The 22852-nt window shown below is 37.5% G+C and overlaps 1 protein-coding gene across 3 annotated transcripts in view; it reads left to right on the top strand.

The window, feature by feature from the left end:
• ankfn1b (ankyrin repeat and fibronectin type III domain containing 1b) overlaps positions 1 to 22852 on the top strand; it is an 86848-nt gene that overhangs the window by 48437 nt on the left and 15559 nt on the right. For all 3 annotated transcript variants that reach the window (XM_084103168.1, XM_084103167.1, XM_084103169.1), the window contains 6 exons: positions 2238 to 2278; positions 13632 to 13754; positions 19717 to 19924; positions 20285 to 20492; positions 21633 to 21830; positions 21902 to 22015. In XM_084103168.1, coding sequence (XP_083959294.1) covers positions 2238 to 2278; positions 13632 to 13754; positions 19717 to 19924; positions 20285 to 20492; positions 21633 to 21830; positions 21902 to 22015 — 892 coding nt within the window. The remainder of the gene's footprint in view (positions 1 to 2237; positions 2279 to 13631; positions 13755 to 19716; positions 19925 to 20284; positions 20493 to 21632; positions 21831 to 21901; positions 22016 to 22852) is intronic.

The raw sequence follows: 22852 nt of genomic DNA, 5'->3' as shown, positions 1-22852 counted from the left end.
TAAAGTACACCAAGTCAGCAGTAGCAAAGAAACGGGCTGTGAAAAAAAAGAAAAGAAAAAAAACTATTTCACCTTCAGCGGAGAGAGAGACAGATAGACAGAATCCGGCGTGTGTTTAGTTGGTCTGTACCTGAAGACCCTCAAATTAAGCGAAGAGAAAGCGAGTGTGACAGGTGAAACTGGAACCACACAGGTATGTGATCACTGGAATGTCTGAAGAGTGTGTGTGTGTGTGTGTGTGTGTGTGTGTGTGTTAGTAGTTTTGTTAAACGACTTTACCTAATGACTTTACCTAATCGCACATGATGCATGTAGACATGCTGTGTTGAGTGATGTTCTCAGTGAGAAGTTATAATTTCGTGGTTACCCTTTTATTTGATCCCAGCACTCGTTTGCTCTGATGAGTGTGTAATTCCTCTGGTTTGAGGTGCTCAGGTGTAAAATTACTCTGAAGATGATCTTCTGTGATTTCATTCACAACTAACGTTACTGTGATTGAGGCTCATCTTGAGTAGCTCATGCACTGGAGAAACGGGTGGAAATTGATGTTATCAGTGGTTAACGGGTTGTTATACAAACAACTTTGTATAATTGTATAATCATCATACTTTAGATGTCATTTTCGGTGTCTTTTTTGTCTGTGAGACTCTCTCAGGTAAAGGTCAGAATCACAGCAGTGATCATCCTGTCTCCAGCTGTTGCCTTTGAAACAACCACACACACCATTTCAAATGTCACCACATCTGTCAGTCTGGCTATCGTTCTATCTATCTATCTATCTATCTATCTATCTATCTATCTATCTATCTATCTATCTATCTATCTATCTATCTATCATTCTATCTATCTATCATTCTATCATTCTATACATTGTTCATTCTATCTGTCTGTTGCTCTCTGTCTATCGTTCTTTCTGTCGTTTTATCATTGTTCTGTCATATCTGTCTATTGCTCTGTCTGTTACTGTCTATCATTCTATATATCGTTCTATGTATTGTTCTCTCAGTCTATCGTTCTGTCTCTCAGGGCCCTATCTTACACCCGGCGCAATGCAACGCCAGGCTCGACGTGTTTTAGCAAGTGTTTTTTGCTAGTTTTTTTGCTAGTTTCAGCCTGAAGCAATTTATAATTTTCCCGTCCTGCGCCATGTTGTTTAAATAGCAAATGCATTTGTGCGCCCGGCGCCTTGTTGACGCGTTGCTATTTTGAGGAACTGAAATAGACTGCGCCATTGACCAACAAAAACCTGGTCTAAAGTCAATGGCGCAATATTTTTTGGTTATTTAAAGAATGCGTTAGTAATTTCGGGTCCACAATGCACATACACTCTGCTTATTACACACACAGGGACGCGCAGCAGCACACAAACATGCTAAATAAAAATAAAAGGATTACAATGTAAAAGATTAATATTGTGTACATAAAGATATGGTGGAATCCGGCTTGTCCTGTAGATGTTCTGCTTGCGCACTTTAAGCTCGCACACAAGCAGATCCGTTTGCGCTCTGGAGACGCGCTCAGTTTTTCCGCTTGCAAATTGCGCAATGTAAATAGCGAACCCACCATGGCGCGAGCGCAACTGGCTTTTAAAGGGAATGGGAAATTACACTCTGATTGGTTTTTTGCATGTTACACCCAAAACACACCCATTACTAATTAAGAGAATAGGGACAACCCTTTTAGACCATGCGCCGGGAGCGCCAACCATTTTTCCCGTCGTTAAACTAGCAAAAGTGGATTCGGACACGCCCTAAGTGCATTTGTGCAGTGCGCTTTAGACCATGCGCTTAGATTCTTAAAATAGGGCTCTCTGTCTTTCTACCCATTTCATCCATCCATCCATCCATCCACTATTGTTAAATGTATTAAATAATTAATGTTTAATGTATCCAGACATTATTGCAAATTAAACCGCTGACAGGGTGCTGGAGACCATATCTAACTGTGTCACAGCTTCTTATCAAATCAATCAATAAATTGCCATGAAGGGTTTAAATGACTGGATTATATGAGACGAAAGTGTGTGGAGGGATACATGAGACATGAAACTAGCACAGATATGTAGGAAACTGGTGAGTCAGCAGTTATTTAATCAGTTTAGTGTCATTATACAAAACAGAATGTTGCTATTGGCCAATCAGAATTAAGAATTCTCAGTGTAATAATCTGTAATAATAATGCTTTGAAATGACCATCTCTGAAAATTGGTTGTAAGGTTGTGTTTGTGTGTGTTTCAGAGTCTGGGCTCCATCGACAGGAAGGGAACGCGTCAGAGAAGGTAAGACTCGTCTGTTCTCACGCTGTCATGCTCTCATTCTGGTGATGCCAGGGTTAGACAAGTGGTTAAAATTTTTTCATATTGGCCTAGTGACCCACTGAATAGAGAGATAATCTAGTTTTAGATGAACTATAATCTAGAGTATTACAACCTGACTGTGATTACAGCACTGCGTTAGTCTGAGAGTGTTTATGTGTGTTTACTTTGGGGACAAAATTCACCAGAAATGAGCTAAATCAGACATAACTTTCCTTTGGGGTCATCCTCAACTGAAAAAATGCATATAATGTTTGATAGTTTTCATTTTAAAAATGCATACGTATTATATTATATACGTCATTTTAATTAGCTTTAATGTAATAAAAAAGACATTATAATATCCATGCAAGTGGACTTGCTTACTCATTATACAGTCTTTCTCTGGTCGTGGTGTGTTGTTAGGTGGTTTGCTGCTTTAGGTTAACATAGCATAGATTAACTTGAGAGATAATCAATGAAAAAAGAAGTGATCATAATAAAAATTGAGTCGAAAGTCAAAAGCTTAATGATTGAGTGAAGATGAGGCTTCACAAGTCGATAAAAACAAAACATCCCATGACAGAATTGAGTGCATTAGATTACTATAGTATCTTTAATGCTTACATGTTACATTGACTCAGGATTGCCTTATTATTGAGGGTCTGTGTCTTTCTGAGTCTGTGAATTATGAAACTGTCATACAATGTGGCGTAGGAGAGCCTTCCTATCCACAAGAACACCATGTTACCTTGGTTACTAGATTAAAAATGGCAGATCTCCTAAATCTGTCACTAATGGCTGACTAATGAGGACTGAACCGCTGATCGGGTCTGATCAAAGGACGAGCACAAGATGTAGTCTGGTTTTTACTCTCGGTAGGTTTAATAAAGCTGCTTTGTGAGATTTTTCACCCTAGATCAGGGATATTGGATATAGTGTTGGTTTCATTTTTCCTAAACGCTATGTTGGTTGTGTGTGTTCTTGTCACAGGTAAACGGCTCTAATAACGTGTCCTAAGCGGACATGAAGAGTCGTAATTTTTTTGTCCTGAAAACTAAACACTGTGCAAAGCAACAAAATCAAAATGAGTTTCACTAAATCTAAATTCACACTGACCACAATTAAATACACCACTGTTCAAAAGTGTGGGAACAGTAAGATGTTTTGAAAGAAACCTTTTCTGCTCACCAAGACTGCATTAATTTGACCAAAAATACAGAAGAAAACCTTGTAATATTATTACATCATAAATTAACTGTTTTCAGTTGTAATATATGTAAAATGTAATTTATTCCTGTGATCAAAGCTGAATTTTCAGCATTACTCCAGTCTTCAGTGTCACATGATCCTTCAGAAATCATTCTAATATGATGATTTGATGCTCAAGAAACATTTATGATTATTATTATCAGTGACTGAAAACAGTTCATATTTTTGTGGAAACCGTGATATATTGTTGTTTCAGGATTATTTGATAAAGAGATAGTTAGGGCTGTAATCAACCAAAGAAAATCTTGGTCGACTGAAGTCCTGAAATTTTCGACTAAAAATGACGTTAGGAAAAAAAAAACGTTAAATTAATTATCTGCGCACTGTGCGCAGTAGACTACTTGGTAGCCTTGTTGTCCGCCTAAATGAATTATAAATAAACAAAAAACTAGTAGGCTATTTGCAGTATATTAAATCGTTTTTGACCTAATTATTTTGCACTGAAATGAGTCTGACACACGAGTCTGTCGGCTCTGCAGCGTTGTATCACGTGCATCTGCGCGCAATATCATAACCTATGATTTCCGAAAATAGTACTATGTTGTCAACTAGTGATATCATCACAAGAACTTTTGAGGAATATGCAACATAATTTAGACAATTGTTTTTGTCATATGTATTATAATAACTGACAGACACTATAATTTCAGCCGCTCTGTGCAGCTGAACATAGGAGCTCAGCTTCGCGGCTGAGACACGAATAGACTAATAACTTTAAAAAAAATGCTGCCACACTGCCGATGTCTTTGTTGACATGGTAGAAGAGGACTGACTGACTATGAATTAAACATTCTCACAATTAAATAAATAATATTCAGCAAACCTTCTAGTCGCCTACTTTCTTCAATCTGTCTCTCTTCTCCAGTGGGTTGGGCTAATCCAAAAGAAGTGAAAACAAGGGGGGTGTTCTGAAGACAGACTGTTACCAATTAGTGCTGATTAGTGCTGACCAATTAGTTACCAATTAATGACTGTTAGCAATTAGTGCTTTCCACCTGATGAAATGAACACGGCAAAACTGATGAAATGAACGTGGCAAAAAATCGACCAATCAGAATTTTGGTCGAGCCAGAACGTATCGACCAATAATCGACTAATCGACTGGGAGATTACAGCCCTAGAGATAGTACAGCATTTTTTTGAAATAGAAATCATTGTAACATTATAAATGTATTTACTGTCACGTTTGATCAATTTAATGCATCCTTGCTGAATGAAAGTATTAATTTCTTTCAAAAAACAAAAAACATAGTGATCCTAAACTTTTGACTACATGTTGCCCAAGTTGTCTCAAAACGAATTGAATATAACTGACTTCTGGAAATGTTTGCAAACTTTATTCAAATAATTTACAGTTGAATATATAGTTTCTTCGGACAAAACGCTGGCAAAATGTCTTGTCAGGCAGACGAAAGCTGTGGTCTTTCACCCAGAGGTTAAATTCAGCTGATCACATTGTTTTTGAGTGCAGTGAATGAACTGTTAGCGGTCACCGCAAGACTAGGTGTAGAATTAGTGAAAAATAAAATGCATGTGCTGTAACCATTTGTGGTCTTCCGTTTGAACGTCTAGTAACCAATTGTGAACAAATCACATAAGCTTTAAGTTGTGAGACTAGTTATTGTGGGTTACAGAACTAAAGGGAGAAAATCAAATGAATTATCCTGAATGATATATGGCAGCAGTCTCTCTCTCTCTCTCTCTCTCTCTCTCTCTCTCTCTCTCTCTCTCTCTCTCTCTCTCTCTCTCTCTCTCTCTCTCTGACCCACATAAGCATTTTTCACATAGACAGTCTAATAAGTTTAATAAGTGTGCATGTTTCAGTGTTTGGTTTTGTGGTTAATGTGTGTATGTGTAAAGGTTGACTCAGCCGTGTGTGTGTGGAGGGGCTGGCGTTGTGGTTTGCATGTTTGATGTGGTTTGGCCATGAAAAGTCTGACGGTTCCCCAACAGTGCTGTGCCAGAGACACAGACACACACACACACCTCAATAAAGCCCCGCCAGAGGAACTTTCCCGCGGAATCATTGCTAAGAACACACGCCTGGCATCTCGTTCATTTGTGAGCGTGTGTGTGTGTGGCATCATCTTCTCTCGTTCACTCACACACACAGGCATATACACACGTTTGGCCGCCGGTCTGGATGTAGGTATGGAGATGACACAGCGGAAACCACTTCCTCACAAACACACGCCCTTGTGTGTTACCGTGTGTGTGTGTGGTTTGTTTCTATAAATGTATGACACATTCACATGCTCACGATCCGCTCCAGAATAAATAATCATCATGATGGCCGTCTCCACTCTGATTGGAATCTTGACGCCCTGTGGAATTGTGGGATTCTGGAGGGAACAACAAGATGGGAGTCGCTTTCGGTCCATTACAGCATTCCGGCAATGACCACAGAGAGAGAGAGAGAGAGAGAGAGAGAGAGAGAGAGAGACAGGCGGAGAGAGTGAGAGAGACAGGCGGAGAGAGTGAGTGAGTGAGTGAGAGAGAGAGAGAGAGAGAGAGAGAGAGAGAGAGTGAGAGAGGCAGAGACCTTTAAAATCTGATTTATTTTACATTAAATTGTTCAAAACTTATCTGATAACCTTGCCCTTCACTGGGCTTACACAACACACCTTCTGTTCCCCACATCAAAAAAAAGTCTCTATCATTTATCATTTCATAATATGCAAACTCCAGCATCAAACGTCCCTTTATAAAACCTTTTAACATTTGCACTGGATCTACTCCACATAAATTAAGAGCGAGACAGGCAGAGAGAGAGAGAGACAGGTGGAGAGAGTAAGAGAGAGAGAGAGAGACAAGTGGAGAGAGAGAGTGCAAGACAGGCAGAGAGAGAGAGAGCACGAGACAGGCAGAGAGAGAGAGACAAGTAGAGAGTAAGAGAGAGAGAGAAAACACATGGTGAGCGTGAGGAGAGGGTCAGACAGACAGACAGCTACGCCGCTGTAGTGGCAGGAACAGGTAGAACACACACCACTGACCTGATCCAGATAAAACACATGCTGAAAATTATATGTGACAATATGTTAGCTTAAATACTCATAGTGTGTCTTTCAAGAATTATCATTATTTCTTAATTACTTTCGAATTTTTTTTTTTATTTAATTCTATTTATTTTTTATTTAACGTGTAAAATTGATCGACTCGCTATATTTCTATAAATCCTCTATATTACCTTTTTAATTGATTAATCTATATTTTAAAACATGATTGGGTCATGAATTTCATAATTTTTTTCTGGTAAATCCAATATTTGTCAATGTCATCGTTTAAAATAACATGTTATAATATTCATTATATAACAATGTCTTGAGACATGGAGTCATTTAGACTCCAAAATCTGCACTCCTCCAAACTACAGAGAGCTACGAATCCCTTCAATCAAACAGCCTAACATTTAAAAACGGAAGAGATTCAGGAGGAATCATAGTTTGGTTCAAAGATCATCTGTGGCATTATATTCAGCCTGTAAAAAAAGGAAAAACACATATTTGGATAAAACTTAGGTGTGCCACACATATGAGTCTCCTTACTATAATGAAGACATCTTTTCAACCCTACCGTCAGAGATCGTTTACTTTCAATCTCTAGGATCGGTTCTGTTAACACTAGAACTACCGAAATTCTATAACTACTATAATGGCCATAGCAGTCATTCTGACCGCTCATACATTATTTGCATATATTTTCAGTAAGCTATATCAAATCTAAGAATAAATGGATCTGTAATGTTAGAATAGGTAATAATAAACATCAGAACTCTATACATTTTAATTCTAATGTATGTGAACATGTATTAGTTAATCGACAACCACAGAACAGCTATTGTAATTACAGATAAAAAGTCGATTTTCTATTATTTTCTTTGTAAAATGAAAACAAATGTATTCATCCTTGGATATTAGAATACAATAACTTACAAAAACGTCGCCAATATGCATTTCAATGCATAGGTAAAACCTTTATGGGCACATATGAAATGCATATACCCCAAATTGGCCAAAACAGTCATTCTGACCGTCACAGGAAAAGAATATGAAAATACAATAAACTGCGAGAAATTTAACTGATTTAGTAACCAATATTTGTTTTAGTGAGCAAAAATATCATGCTGTAAAATTACAATGAAAATTGTATGCATACGGTCAGTAAGACTGTTATGGCCATTCAAGGTAGAAATACTCAAAACTCTTTTGTGTCTTGTAATTTTAATAAAATAACAATGATAGAATAAAATATAGACACATTTAGGAAAAGTCAGGGTCCTATAGTTACATGGGTTTTATTTCAACAAAATTTTAAAACAGTCAAAATGACTGCCTTGGTAGTTCTAGTGTTAATGCAGGATCTGAATGCTAGAACGGGGAAGGAAGCGGATTACATTACCTCAGATGGAGACAAATATATTAACAATTCACATATATATCAACAGAAACACTTTACTAAGGCATGTGACAACACAATAAACAGACATGGAAAACAAGTCCTGCTCTGCAAAAGCCTGGTCTATATATATTTAACAGCAGAACAAAGGGAGATTCTCTGGGTCGATTCACCGACCTCTCATATGCAGCAGTACAGTAGATTACACCATTACAGATATAGACCACAGTAAAATCACAGCTGCCGTTATCAGACCAGAGTCCTCAGTCTGAACAGATCCGTGAATCTCCTGGCTTCTTCAGAACAGAAGGTTAAACTGTACACCCTTTCTTCCAGATTTATATGGAGTAAAGACAGTCCTGCCCAGTATAAAGCTCAGCTCCACAGCACTCGGGTTCAGAACATGATAGATTCATTTCTGTTTACTTCATTTAGTGAAGAGAAGAAAATGATCAGTTTAACAACTCATCAGTTAAAGGGATGGTTCGGAGTAAAATCAACCTAGGGTCCTTTGCACCATGACCTCGAGCCAAACCCCCCCCAGAAGCCTTTTTCCCCTTGCCCGAACATTTATTAACGTTAGAGCTTATTTAGAGATATCAGCCGAATGGCTTAGTGCAGGCGCTAATGGATCCAAGGATGTATCTCGTAAATTACCCCACTAATAATGCCCAGAATGGTACCAAACTTCTACAGTAGTACAAATAGGTTCTGTACTCATAAAACGAGGCATTGGAAAGTTTGTAAGTACATCAGGAGTTTATTTAAATAACACTTGCCTGATGGCTAATGCTACCACTAACCCGGACGTCGACGTCACTTCAGTGATTTGGGAAAAGCACGTAAAAGTCCTGGCAGAAAGTGATGCATAAGGATGTTGTAGTATGTAGTAGTTTTTATGTACCAATAAACATGGAGAAGTCCAAAATAATGATCTTTCAGAAAAAAAACTCGCCTTACTGACAAGAAATATAAATTTAGATAATAATCATGTCACCTGTTATAATTATTTGGGTCTGACAATCTCAGCTTCTGGAAAATTTGACACTGCAATAAAAGATCTGACTGATAAAGCATGTAGGGCTTATTATAGTATAAGAAAACCCCTGTTCAAATTTAACCCATGCACCCATTAAACTGTGGCTTCAAACCTATCCTTCTATACGGCTATGAAATCTGGGGCCCCAAATTTAAATTCAATTACAAATCCTAGGACAAAACCCCTGATGAAATTTTCCACCTTGAGTTCTGCAAGAACATCCTGGGAACTCACAGAAATGCTCTAAGTCTGGGTTGCCAGGCAGAATTAGGCAGATTCCAGAAATCCAGAAGAGAGCCGTAAAGTTCTGGTTCCATCTATCAGACGCGCCGACAGAGAGTTACCATCACTGCGCTCTCAGACACAGGGCAGGACACACAGAGAGCGACCCCATGCAATATTTAGTGGAAAAACATCAACTTAATTCAACAATTCAGTTCAGACACTGCACTGAAAATAGGGAAAATAACCCAAGAAGAATACATACACGATTGGCAGATAAAAGTCACACAATTAAATAAATTAAAATACTTCCACAAAATAAAGTCTGATTATAAATTGGCACCATACCTGACCAATATTAGTAATTATGGTCAGAGAAAGCTCATGACAAGGTATCGCATTAGTGACCACAATCTGTGTGTGGAGACGGGCCGACACAAGCAGATCTGGAGAGAGAGAGAGAGAGAGAGAGAGAGAGAGAGAGAGGCAGACTGTTCACACTGCTCTGATGGAGAGAGAGAGAGAGAGAGAGAGGCAGACTGTTCACACTGCTCTGATGGAGAGAGAGAGAGAGAGAGAGAGAGAGAAACAGGCATAGAGTGAGAGAGAGAGAGAGGCAGATTGTGTTCACACTGCTCTGATGGTGAGAGAGAGACGGAGAGTGAGAGAGAGAGGCAGAGAGTGAGGGAGAGAAGAGAGTTGGAGAGAGAGAGAGAGAGAGAGAGAGAGAGAGAGAGAGTAGGTGGCCCTCTAGGGAAACCGCTTTTTATTTTGGAGTTCTGGGAACATGAATCAGTGTGTTTATAGCTGTATTAAGTGTTGATGTATATGTGTGATGAAGTCAAATTTGACTTCTTTCATAATACATGCTCCTTCTGTTGTTGTGACTGATTCATCAGTGCATGTAATTTTAAAGAATAAAGTGCATAATTGTCCATCAAAATATAGCAACTTTTTGACTTCTGAAATGTCTTTTCAAATACACAGGCCATTGGTTGATCAATAGTCAGATATCATAATCATTTACAAGGTTGTGCATAATCGGAACTGGATTGAGAATGTTGTTTAAATTCCAATTCAGTTCTTGAATTTGTTTTGAATTTGATAGCAAACATGATTCAGAGGGTAAATTGAAATGACAAGAAATGTATGTGTCTAATTTTTATCTAGTCAAGCAACTTGTTTGAAAGTTTTGAATAAAGTAAAGAAGCTTTACATGTTTATAGGCCTGACAGATAGATACACAGACAGACAGACAAATGGATAGACGGATGGACAGATGGACAGTTAGATAGATAGATAGATAGACAAATAGACAGATATTGGATAGACAGATGGATAGTTTACATGTTTGAAATGCCACCTTATTTAGCTTATATATTTCATCATATTTAATAAATATATTTTTGCACTGGGGTGAAAGAACACTTCCTTTCCCAGAAACATTCTAGCCTGGCTCCGCCCTCCTACGTACTTCCGCTCAATCAAACCCAGTACTCCGTCTGGGTTTGCGGTGTATTCTTGGGTTTTCTCCGGCCAAATTTTTGGCGGTCCAATCAGCGAACAGGGGGAGTGGCTGAGAACGATGACGTTGAGGTCGTGCGCTAGTTTGAGTGGTAGGGTTACGTCATGACCAAACGCTAGCGATTGGTTAATGCAGATCCAGAGTGGCTCTGGGCAGATCCAATAGTTTTAAACTTCAACAGAGAACCCGCCTTCAAGGAAGTTAACGCTTGTCAATGGAGAGTGGCCAGACTCTCTGTACAAATGACATGTAGGAGAGTCTGGTAGGACCAGGCTAGAAACATTCTGCTTGACATTCTGCTTAAACAAGACAAAAATGCTGATGTAGAACATCAGTCACTAATGTTGAAACTCACACACATGATTTGAAAATTTACTGAGTCACTGTAATGGTGATTTTTAATTTTTTTAAATAAACACACAACACATACCCCAGTGTGTGTGTGTGTGTGTGTGTGTGTGAGGGTCAAAGCCTTTAAGTGGAATAACACGGCACGACACATTTGATGTTGCGGTATATGGAGAGCTTTTTATTTTTGTCTTAACTAACCAATTTATGTCTCCGCTGGCACTGGTGTTTAATACTGTGTGTGTTTGGTATTTATATGCTTGTCTAATGAGCAGCCTGGGCCGAAGCGTTGGATCTGTGCGCTGGCTGCAGTCTGAGCTCCGATCGACATCAAACGACAGAGGCAGACGCTCGTCTCTCCGGCTCTCTCCGGCTCTCTCCAGCGCGCCTACAGTACCTACACTGCGTTTCACGCAGGCGCAAAATATTTAAGTCTTCATTTAAAATGTATGAATGTGAATTAGCATATAAATTATTATTATTTTTATTATTTTTTTTACATAAACTAATAAACTTAATGTTGATGCATACATATTTGTCAGTCATACGTAAATGAAAAATTTAAAAGCAGGTACGATTTCTGTACTCAAACATATTGCATAATTTATTATTAACTATTTGCATCTATTTGATTTTTATTTAAATAATCATATTTTCGAAATGCATTTATTCAAATAGCTTAGAATCAGTTAAAAGTAAGAACATGGTTAAAATATGAATAGCTGTGTATTGCTGTTCCATAAGCTATATTAGTTCAAACGCATGAGATTTGAATTATTGATGATAATTATATAAACCTGCGGTAATTGTGTATTTAAAACACATTCAGTGTGTTTCTGTTACAGAAACCTGTTTCTTATCAGTTTCATTTGTGTATGACTGACAAATATGCATCATATTAAGTTTATTAGTGTTTGTTAAAGCTGTATGCAATTCAAATACATAAATCTTAAAGGCCTAAATATTTTTTGTGGCGTTCAATTGGCCAAATTCTGTGACAACATTCATAGAAGGCAATCCCAGAATGCTTTGCGCAGCTCACTTGGTTTTGAAACGGATCTGGTCTCTCTCCCTCTCTCAATCATGTCTTTAAGTGCGTACGAATTAAGCGTTGACTTGTGCTGTGTTTATGTTTGGTATTTATTTTTATACTCGTGTTTGTGTGTATGTGTCCGCGTGGCGTGTGCTCTCTTGAAGGAGGTGATGTCATCACTCAGGCCTTCCTACTGTAAGAAATCTTCGAATGGCATTACGTCAGCATGTGGGACCCCAACTGAGCACAGTGTCATCCAGAACAGCTGCCGCTGGAATCAGATTCATCCCGCAGTCCTTCTTCCTGTCTTATTCCCAAACGGCTTCTATCTAGGAACATTCCCTCTAGAAATACGGATGCGTCACTCTCCGTGTCATGGGTGTTTTGGGCACGCTGGCACTGCCGTTTGCTCGCTGACCTTGTCCTTCAGTGTTTAAACATTCTTCAGTCGCACTTGTTGACTTGATTGTCATTAAGCGATTGCAAGATTGTTGATTCACGTATTTACAGCGCTGTCAGATCTGCATGTGTCCGCTGCCGTCCAGGCGACTGCTGCTGTCATGACCTCACTGTTGCTAATGAGATGCCAAATTCAACACACGCAATCCCTCTTACATAAAGTTTTACAGGGGAATCTCATGGAGAACATTTCTGGGTCATGTTGCACCCCATTGTCTAAAGAGGAAAATATCAGGCTATATTTTGCAAAAAGAAAATCAAGCCTGTTTTTCGACCATTAAAAAAATAAATAAAATTGTACTGTGATATTATTTTATGACAGTTAAACATTTTCCTTATAAATTTACCTTCCAAGTTAAAAAAAAAAACATTTGGTGCATAAGTTTAAAAATCTGTGAATAAAAATGTAACATGGAAATTTTAGGAAAATGTAAAACAACAAAAATATTTATTTATTTGTTTGTTTGTTAGTTTAATTTAATTTATTATTATCCATATTTTATTTAAAATATTGTGAAAACGTTACGAAAATGTAAAACAATTAATTAAGATTTGTTTGTTTATCATTTATTTATTTAATTTATTTTATTATCATTTATTTATTTATTTTATTATTAATATTATACTCCATGTTTTTTATGATACTAATAATCATCGTCATTATAATAACAACAGTCAGAATAATAATCAACAATAATAATAATAATAATAATAAAATCATCATAATAATAATAATAAAACAATTTTTTATTATTGTTATACATAATTATTATATTAATTATATTATTATTTATATTAAATTTTATTTCTCCTTTTAGTTTTGGGCAAAATGATTTTTGATTGAACTGATAAAGTTTAGTGACACTGAAATGGTTAAATATATTATTTGTTTGTAGGTGAAGATCAGATATTTATACATACACATGAAACCTGTTGAAACATGATGGAAAATGTTTGGTAAAGTTCTGAACTAATCTCTGGCAGCGTGAACATTTAGTAAATCAGAGAATTAATTGCTATTTGTGTGTGTGTCTGTGTTTTGCAGGCCTGAGTCTGGGATTGTGAAGTTGACTCAGCGACTCTCTCTGAAGGACAAACACTGCAAGGAGGACAGGAGTCTGCCGTCCAGACCTCCAGCCTACAGGAGGCGCTCTCTCAGCGTGGACTGGTACTTTTACTTCAACATTTACGTCACAAAATAAAATAAATAATGTAATTTTAAGGCCCAATCACACTGCACCGACAGACTTCTTTGGGTTTTGTCGGATCAGCAAACATGTTGAATCGGCCTTATCGGTCTTGGAATATATGAGAAGTGACTTGCTGTAATCTGGTGACTGTCAGCGTTAGTCTGCATCTGTCAATGCAGTGTGAATTGGCCATTAAACAGCTATAAACCTGTTTAAGAGAGGTTGACCAGCCATTTAGACTCAAAAGATTGCAAGGAAGCCATGTTGGCTCTGAACGCTGCTGTTTTCCCAAGGTTTTTCCTCTGCTCATCTCCACAGACATCATGACTCCAGTTATGACTGCCTCTCTCTTCTCCACCCTCCCCATCTGTCACGGCTTTTGCATGTCCAAAACTCACAAATGGAGTCACTTCCAAGATGCATACAGAAAAGATGAGCTTTTCTTGGGAGTTTTTTTTTTTCTGAGATGATAAACATGCACATAAGGCACAAGAATCTGTCTGGCATTTATTTTACTTTGACCAGAATTACACATTTGGCTACACAATTTTTCATGGTACTTATTGGTACTTACTTTTCCTAATATCTTCATGCCTTATAGTCGCATTTAGCAGATTAGATCTGTGCGATAATATAGAGTGATATAAACAATAATTTGAAATTCGCTTTATTATATATTACCCTATGTGCGTATAATGTACTTATGCAAATAAAGTTAGACATTCTTATATATATCCAACTTTATATAAAGAGCTGGGCGATTAATATAGTAACATTTTACGATAAAAATAAAAAGTCAAGCAGACTTTTGTATATAATATTTTATATACATGTAAAATAATATGTTCAGATGACCTTAAAAGGTCATTAAATGGACTCTTTTTGTAATCCTGCTTGTATGCACTTTTTATTTCCATTTTAAGTTTATGTGCTTTTCTTTGTGCACGAGAAGAGGTGCCTATCGGTGGCCGCATCTGGGTCGTGGCATATGGCAAATTGGAAGCCGGGCTCCAGAGACGCATATAACTCCGGGGAGTCTCGGGGCGGCGTGTCCCCAGGATGTAGTCACCCTGGCTGGGCACGATGAGGGCTGGGCCCCCCTGTTTTCGGGACCGCGCAGAGCCTCACGCAGACTCCCTGTCACCTCCTGCACGCCGAGCTGTCTGTCGCCAGTGCCTCTTAGACTGGCCTAACGTCACACACACACGTACGGGGCCGTTGCACAAAGACACATCCGCGCACACGCATTCATACATTGATTGATCCCGTGCTCACATGCACTTCTCGTCCCCCTGCAGAACATCCCCATGGCGACGGTCTTCTGTCTCTGCTCATCAGAATTAGAGAGATTTGCCCCCTGGGGTGGGGGGGGGCGAACAGGTGGCGGGCAGTTGAACTCGACACAGCAAACACTCTCACATGGGAGCGACTACTACTGTGACAACACACCCGCATACCGGCACATGCACTCAAATACTCCCGCGTTTAATCTCTTAATCTGACTGGATTAGAACGCAAACGGCCAAGGCAGAAACACGCAATCATGCAGACGTACGCGTGATGGGAAAAGACTACGCGGCTTTACTGCGTCAAACAAACTCGCTCCTGTTCTAATGCTGCCGAAAACACATTTCACCCCAAAATCAAAAGAAAGAAATTATATTTCACATAATGAAAAACCTATTTTTGGATCATTAAGATGTTTTGCAATCTGAGATTTGTATTTGTTTCCATTGCTGTAATGCAAAAAATTATAATTGTGAAAAAAAAAAAATCTTTCAATTTTACAATATTTTTCAAGATTTTAAACATTTTTTTTAAGGCGAAACCAGTGGGTTTTTTTTTTCATGCACTGGTCAATTTTGAGATTTTGCGCTATTTTACTTCCTCAACTTGTCGACTTTCAGACATACAAAATACACATTTAAGTTGATTTTAGTACATTTGATCTGTTTGCATGTGTTGAATTCAAAATGCAATGCATGTCTTTAAAAGGCTGTTTTCTTAAAATGATTTTTTTCAGTACATTCAGATTTCTGCTCTGGAAATGAATGCAAATGAGTGCATGTTTAGTTAGATGAATGTGTCATTTGCATATTTAAACATAACATTTCAGAAAACTTGTAATACAAAACAGTTGTCTTGATGTACTGTGATTAATCAACTACGGAAAGTTTGGTGATATCTATTAGTTACATTATTTTCACCCTATATAGTGTCTTGCCTTTAGTACATTTATTATGAGAAAAAGCTGAAAAAAGTAAAACATCCAGATGCATTATAATAATGAGAAAATTCTTTGGAAAAGTGCTTAATTGTCATTAAAATGAAGGCACTTATTAAAAATATACTTTATGCAGAATATAACATGCAAATTTCTTGAGTTTTGAGGTGAAATGTGAGCTGGACTTGTTCTTGTGAGATTCTGATTGCTGAAGATCTCTGTGGTGACATGCAAACCTGTCTGCGTGTCTTTCAAACGGGGAGGGAATCAACTGATTAGCTTTGATTCCCCATTGTGTGTGTGAGAGGTCGAAGGGTTAGACTGGCTCCACTAGGCCTGAAGTACACAAGAGAGAGAGAGAGAGAGAGAGAGAGAGAGGGGTTCTGTTGACCCTAGTAACACACACACACACTAATCGGGAATACTGTCCTCGCTGCCCCCCTCCTGTTGCTTACTGTCACACACACTCCCCCTCCAAATTTTGGCTGGTCGGACTGCAGTCTGTCTGGTGCCAAGAATCAAATTTCCGACTCTCCTTCTCGCAGCCACATATAACCCTCGTAGAGGAGTCCCTCTGCCCCCTTTACGTCTGTTATAACCAACTATTCTGAAAGAAAGAGAGACGTCGCCCGCTCTTTGCGTACATGTCGTAAACATTTTGTTTTGTTTGATTGATGACGACGTAAAAGAATCAGCCGGATTGGTGTTTCTCGCACACATCCGTGCATTGTGATCGTTGTGTCTGTTGCATCTCATGTATTTTCGTGAAATCCATCTCAGCATCATTTTCCAGTTGATTAGGATCAAAAATGTATCTCTAGATTTATACTTTATTGACTTCATTCCATCTCAGAATTAGCGTAACGAGTAAAAACGTATGTCTTTGTTGAATTCGTGATTACAGCTATACAGTAAGGAAATTAAAAATTTTGCGAAAATAGTGTAGAAAATAGAAATAGAAAATTATTTTGTTTGATATGCCATTTTATTATAACCAGTGTTACCTGATGTGCTTTTTTAGTGCTTTAATATTCTGTAAGACAATATTAATTTAATGCAATGAGTAGAAACTGCAAGCTGTCAATTTGTAATTGCGATATTTCATTAATGGCTCATTATATAGAAGAGCTAAATTTAGATTTTAAATTTTTTCCAGGTTTTTAATTCAGAATTCTAAATTAAATGTTAAATAATCAACTGATAATCGTGTATTATATAGGTTTTTTTCTTGTTTAAAGATACATAATCTATAGTCATACATTTTGCTGTATTCAAAAGAGACAATATATATATGCAAAAACATTTTATCCTTTGAAAGTTGAAACTAACATTATTAAACCTTTTCCCATTTCCCACCTTTTACCCATTCCCAACTGTTTATCTGTCTGAACTTTTTATTCACAAAAGTGACATTCAAAGTCAGTGTGAATTGCTGTCTGCGACCCAAAATCTCATGACATTTACTTACATTTTTCTTAAATATCTATTTGACTATTAGTTAACATTATTGAATAGCTCGCCTACGTCTAGCCTATATGATGTCAATGAAAAATCATTTCAGATGAAGAACAAGTGCGCTGATGAATTGTCCAGAATACAGCCTGGAACAGAATGTTGAAGTTGTCATTTATTTTCTGTATAGCAACATCAGATCTAAAACGAGTGACAGAAACACTTCGGACGACCTCTCCAGCTTGTATCATTGTTTCACGTGAAACACGGCAGATAATTTACCGGCCACATTAGCAGTCGTATCGGGTAGAGTTTGATCTCGGAGGTAAATGTGAACATGTGTTCGGGGAAACGGTAAAGAGTAATCTCTTACCATCAGTGAGCTCAACACATGCACATGTGTGCGGGATTGCATGTGTTTATATGCGCCTACTGTTCTCAATGGCTATTATTCTTAGACGGAGGCATTACTCACTAAATTTTCCATACTATGGCCTATTCTCATTTAGCCTTGACTTACTGGACGTGTTAAATGTGCTCGTATTTGTGTGCTAAATTTTGCTTTGCCTTTTGATGTGATGCCAGACACAATCCCCAGATATCTGAGCACTTTTGCCCCCAACTTGACTCTGTGCGTGTGTGTGTGTGTGTTTGTGTGCACATGTAAATAATTGTTTGTTGCTGTGTACAGTCCTATCCAAATGTCCTGCATTTTTTAAATGAATACCATTTTTTTTAATTACAAATGATGTTGAATTGAAAAATCAACATGAATTCAGAAATGTCACAAAAGAGACTCTTTTGGCACTGAAGCTACATAAAACTTGAGATTCAATGGAAGAAGAAAATCGGTCTGTCACATGATCAGTGTCGCTAATTTACTTGCATACGATTAATACATAGAAATATCCGAAATATCACAATGTTTCTTGGTTGTAAATGTTTCAATATTCGAAAAATTATCCAATTTCCAGGTTTAAATATGCTTTGGAATCCCAGATTCTCAGTGTGGTCTCAGACGTTTGGACCTCACAGTAATTGTGTGGTGGGAAACTGTTTTGTGTGTGTGTGTGTGTGTCTGTTCTATTCTATCACTATTCGTCTGATGGGGTGCTGAGACGGCTGTGTTAACATGTGGTGTCCCTGTTTCTTTTGTCTTTCTCTCTTTATCCCTCGTTCTTTCATCTGCTAGTCTTTCATGTGAGTGCGCGCGCCGTTCGCTCGACAGCCCGTGTGTTCAGCACAAGAGGAGAAACTTTAAGCCCAGAGATCAGCCGCCTTTGAAACTGATCCGGACTGCCACAAATATACCCACTTTTATCTGCACACAGCACATACCTGCCTGTTAAAATAAGCACGTTATTATCAGAGCACTCGGAGGTGTTCGCCTGCATCCGACGCGGACAATGGTCCGTCCTAATACGAGAACATTTGTGACAGTTGTAGTTCTTGGAGCCCTTTGTTCTGTTTCCAAATCTGAAGCCCCTCTGAATGAATCTTGATATCAGGGTGAACATGTTGTTCCCCAAATTATATCAGCGGTCAATCAATATGGATTTTTCAGATATTGATTCTTAAAATTTTACTTTTATTCCCTTCGTCTTAGTCTATTGGTGATTTTGTTTGTTTTTTACACAAACCTCACTATTTTTTGCTTTAGTTTTAAAACAAGAAAACTTAGTTGCAAGAAAGATTTTAAGAGACCAAATTTAGAAAAATAAACATTTATTATCTTACATTAATTTGACTTCTAATCTTGTCAGTATAAATATTGGTAACACTTTTACAATAAGGACCCGTTAGTTATCGTTAGTTAATGCATTAACTAAAATTAACTAACAATGAGCAGTTCATTTGTTACAGTATTTTTTAATCTTTATTAACATTAGTTGATAAAAATACATCTGTTTATTGTTAAAGTTAGCTCAGGTACATTAAATAATATTAACAGATACAACTTTTGATTTTAATGATGTATTAGTAAATGTTGAAATTAATTTGTTTTAGAATTATCATTGTTAGTTCGTGTTAACTAATGTAGTCAACTAATGTTAACATATAGAACCTTATTGTAAAGTGTTACTGATATGTTTAATAGAAATAAAAAATTACCTATTAAAAATGTTTTTGTGGTGTATTTCTTGTTAAAAAGTAAAAAAATGTATAAGTATGTAAGTATTTATCCTCTAACGATTTTTTTGTCCTGACAGCATCTTTCTTCATTCCTCGTAATTTCGTTTTTTCTTGTGCAATTTCTTTTTCAGGGCCGAATCCAAAATGACTCAACAGATTCCAGACCCCCATCCTCTGATTCCACGCAAATACTCCAGCACATCATGTTCGTCTCCTCCGAGTGCTGCACGACGCCTCTACAGAAACCTGTCTGGAAAGTTTCGCACGACGAACCTGCTCCTGGAAGATACGGCACTCCCAGGCCAGTCGGACAAGGACCATTCGCATAAAACCACCATGGTGAGATGCAAACACTTAAACAAGACCTATACAATAGTAGAAACCAAATTAGTCTCACATAACTATTGAATTTTGACATTTCAGCTTGTTTGACTGACATATAAAGCATCCAATAGCAGTTGATGATGCCATTTGAGAATATCCCAAAAAAACTTAGAGCCTAGAAACCAGTACTGAAGAACCTGTAATAAAACACCAAGACCTTTTTCAATCTTCAAAGAACCATATTGCAACTCAAAAAGCTTAGTCAAAAATGGCATTGATATTTTGTACATACGTGGCTGCAGTTTGACAGCATGCATGGATGTGTTTGCATGCATTTTCTATGTGTGTGAGATATATCTGTGCATGCACGTGTAGTTCCAGGGCAACGAGGCTCTGTTTGAAGCCGTGGAGCATCAGGAGCTGGATGTTGTGGAGTCTCTGTTGAGCACCTTCAGTCTGGAGGAGCTGGACTTAAACACACCCAACAGTGAAGGACTGCTGCCACTCGACATTGCCATCATGACCAACAACGTCCCCATGGCCAAACTTCTGCTGAGAGCCGGGGCCAAAGAGAGTCCCCACTGTGAGTACACTTACTGCGATCAAACGCATGCAGCACGAGCCCCACTTTATGAATCATAAACCATACATCTACAGATGTTTGCCACATGCTATACATTACAATAAAGCAGTAGTGGCTTATTGCTTCAATCAAACGGCGACAACAGCAATGTGATATGGTATGCAACACCAAAGATCAAAACATAATGTCAGTTTCCCCCACACTTTTTATACTGTAGTTATCATTATCTCTAATTAATGTTTTTAAATCGAGTGTTTGGGAATGCCCAGGTTATATTTAATTTCATATTATATTTTATATTATTTTGTTATATTTTGCATAATGAATATGAAGTGTAATTTTATTAGCATTACAATGTTTTTGCATTGTTGCATTAATTAAGCAGCCTCCCATTCTTATTACTGTCATTTGAAATTACTTTTTTTAATAAATTAATTAAATTAATACATTTTTGTATCATGGTAGTTTTTGCTGTACTGAACTTGATTTATGCTTATTGTTTTATTACAGCAATGTAATTTTTGGTGAAAAATTTCAAGCAAATTTTTGGGGTGAAATATGATTGCATACATTTCTTGCAATTTAATGATATAAAGTAATATAACAATCAAAGATAATTGGAATTAATTTGCTTATCAACTTTTTTTTATTCTTTTTATTTTTATTTTTTACAGTGGTTACGAACATGGCCCATTCATAACTTTATAGTATACTTTTAAAATTCACTCATTTATTTTTACTGAGTTTTTTACACAAGTGTATTGTAGATCAGTAATATGAATGGATGTAGCTTCAAAGCCTTAGGAGGAAATACATTGAGTTTTTCGGACTAATCAGATAAATGGGGAGTTTCGGTGCCGCCCACATGTGCGAATAAAATATTGAAGCCATAAACCAATTTGCACACAATAAATAAAAAAGGTTTTTGGTTTGTTAAACAAAACGAAAAAATAAAAAACAAGCCGTCTTTTCCTTTCTCGTTATTCTTTTACAAATTAGAAATGAAATGGTTAAAACATACATGGTGGATGTAGAATTCCACAGTTAGAAACTTAACTCTTGGGGTTAAAAAAAAGTTTACTTTTCAATATTTAAAAAATGTTTTGCAAATATTTATGAAATATCTTATGTATTCTCTAGTTCTTAGTCTTGAAGGCAGAGCTGCTCACCTGGCCTCCCTGGTGCAAGAGGCGGAGCATCGCATAGCAGAGCTGGTTGCCCAGGTAACGGGGGAGGAGCCTGGGGAGAGGGTGGAGTCAAACAGAGAGCGACAGCTGAAAACGTGGGAATGGAAGCTCCGCCTCTACAAGCGCATGCAGACCGGATACACACACGCCAGTGAGTAACACACACACAACTGTGGTTATAGTTGCTGGTCATGATTCTGAGTGACTTTGTGTTGTTTTCAGGTCCTCCTGAACCTCCCAGCGACGTTCATCTGTCTGTCAGCAGTATCACCAGTCTCAGAGTTTACTTCCAAGAGCCTCTTTGTCACAACTCTGCTGTTATTACCAAATACCGCGGTGAGTGACCCATAACTCATCCTGTTATAGGGATGATTTAGATTATACCACCAAAACCCATGAACACACACGACTGACTCATCGACTCACTGGTGAGCATCAGCGGTTTGACGGCCAGCTAGAGAATATGTTTCACACAGCCGAGTGAGATGCGGGTGAGAAATGAAAATATCTCACAAGTTATATTGCCAGATTCACACTTCTAGTGCTATCCAGTGTTTTTCCGTGTTAATTTATATACTACTAGTTTTTATAAATATTTAGAATTTCTGTCACGCTTAGCTGTAGTGGAGTATCCAAAACAAAACACACTTTATTAACAAACACACTAGGAACATGCAGGAGATAACAGGAGTAATAATAATCATAGCTTAACAACCAAATCAACATAGACAACACAATGCAATGATGAACATACAATGCACAACAATGAACTGAGGGCTTAAATACAGACAGAGTAATCAATGGAAAACAGAACAGGTTGAAATCAATGAACAACCGAGGAAACTAACGGCGACTAGGAACTAAGGCAAAACGAGCACAGGAAACACAGTGAAAACTAAACTACAACTGGCTATACACGTTACAATTGGCTTTTATTTTGTATATTTTTATTTTTATTTGTTTAATTTTTACATTTACATTTATGCATTTAGCATTTTGTCAAAGAATTGTGTTGTGCTTTTGTCTTTTTTTAAATATTCCAATTCAATAAAAAAAATTTATTTCAGTTTTATTTCAATTAACAGAAATGTTTTTAATAATTTTAGTTTTAGCATTAGTTAGTTAATGATAATAACCCTGGTGCTGTCATAAACTGTGTCAAAAGAACAGACA

The sequence above is a fragment of the Abramis brama genome (genome assembly GCF_963993115.1).
Source record: "Abramis brama genome assembly, chromosome: 24".
In the NCBI taxonomy this organism is placed as follows: domain Eukaryota; kingdom Metazoa; phylum Chordata; class Actinopteri; order Cypriniformes; family Leuciscidae; genus Abramis; species Abramis brama.
The sequence above is the reverse complement of the archived record's forward strand: the minus strand, read 5'-3'. Positions and strand labels throughout refer to the sequence as shown.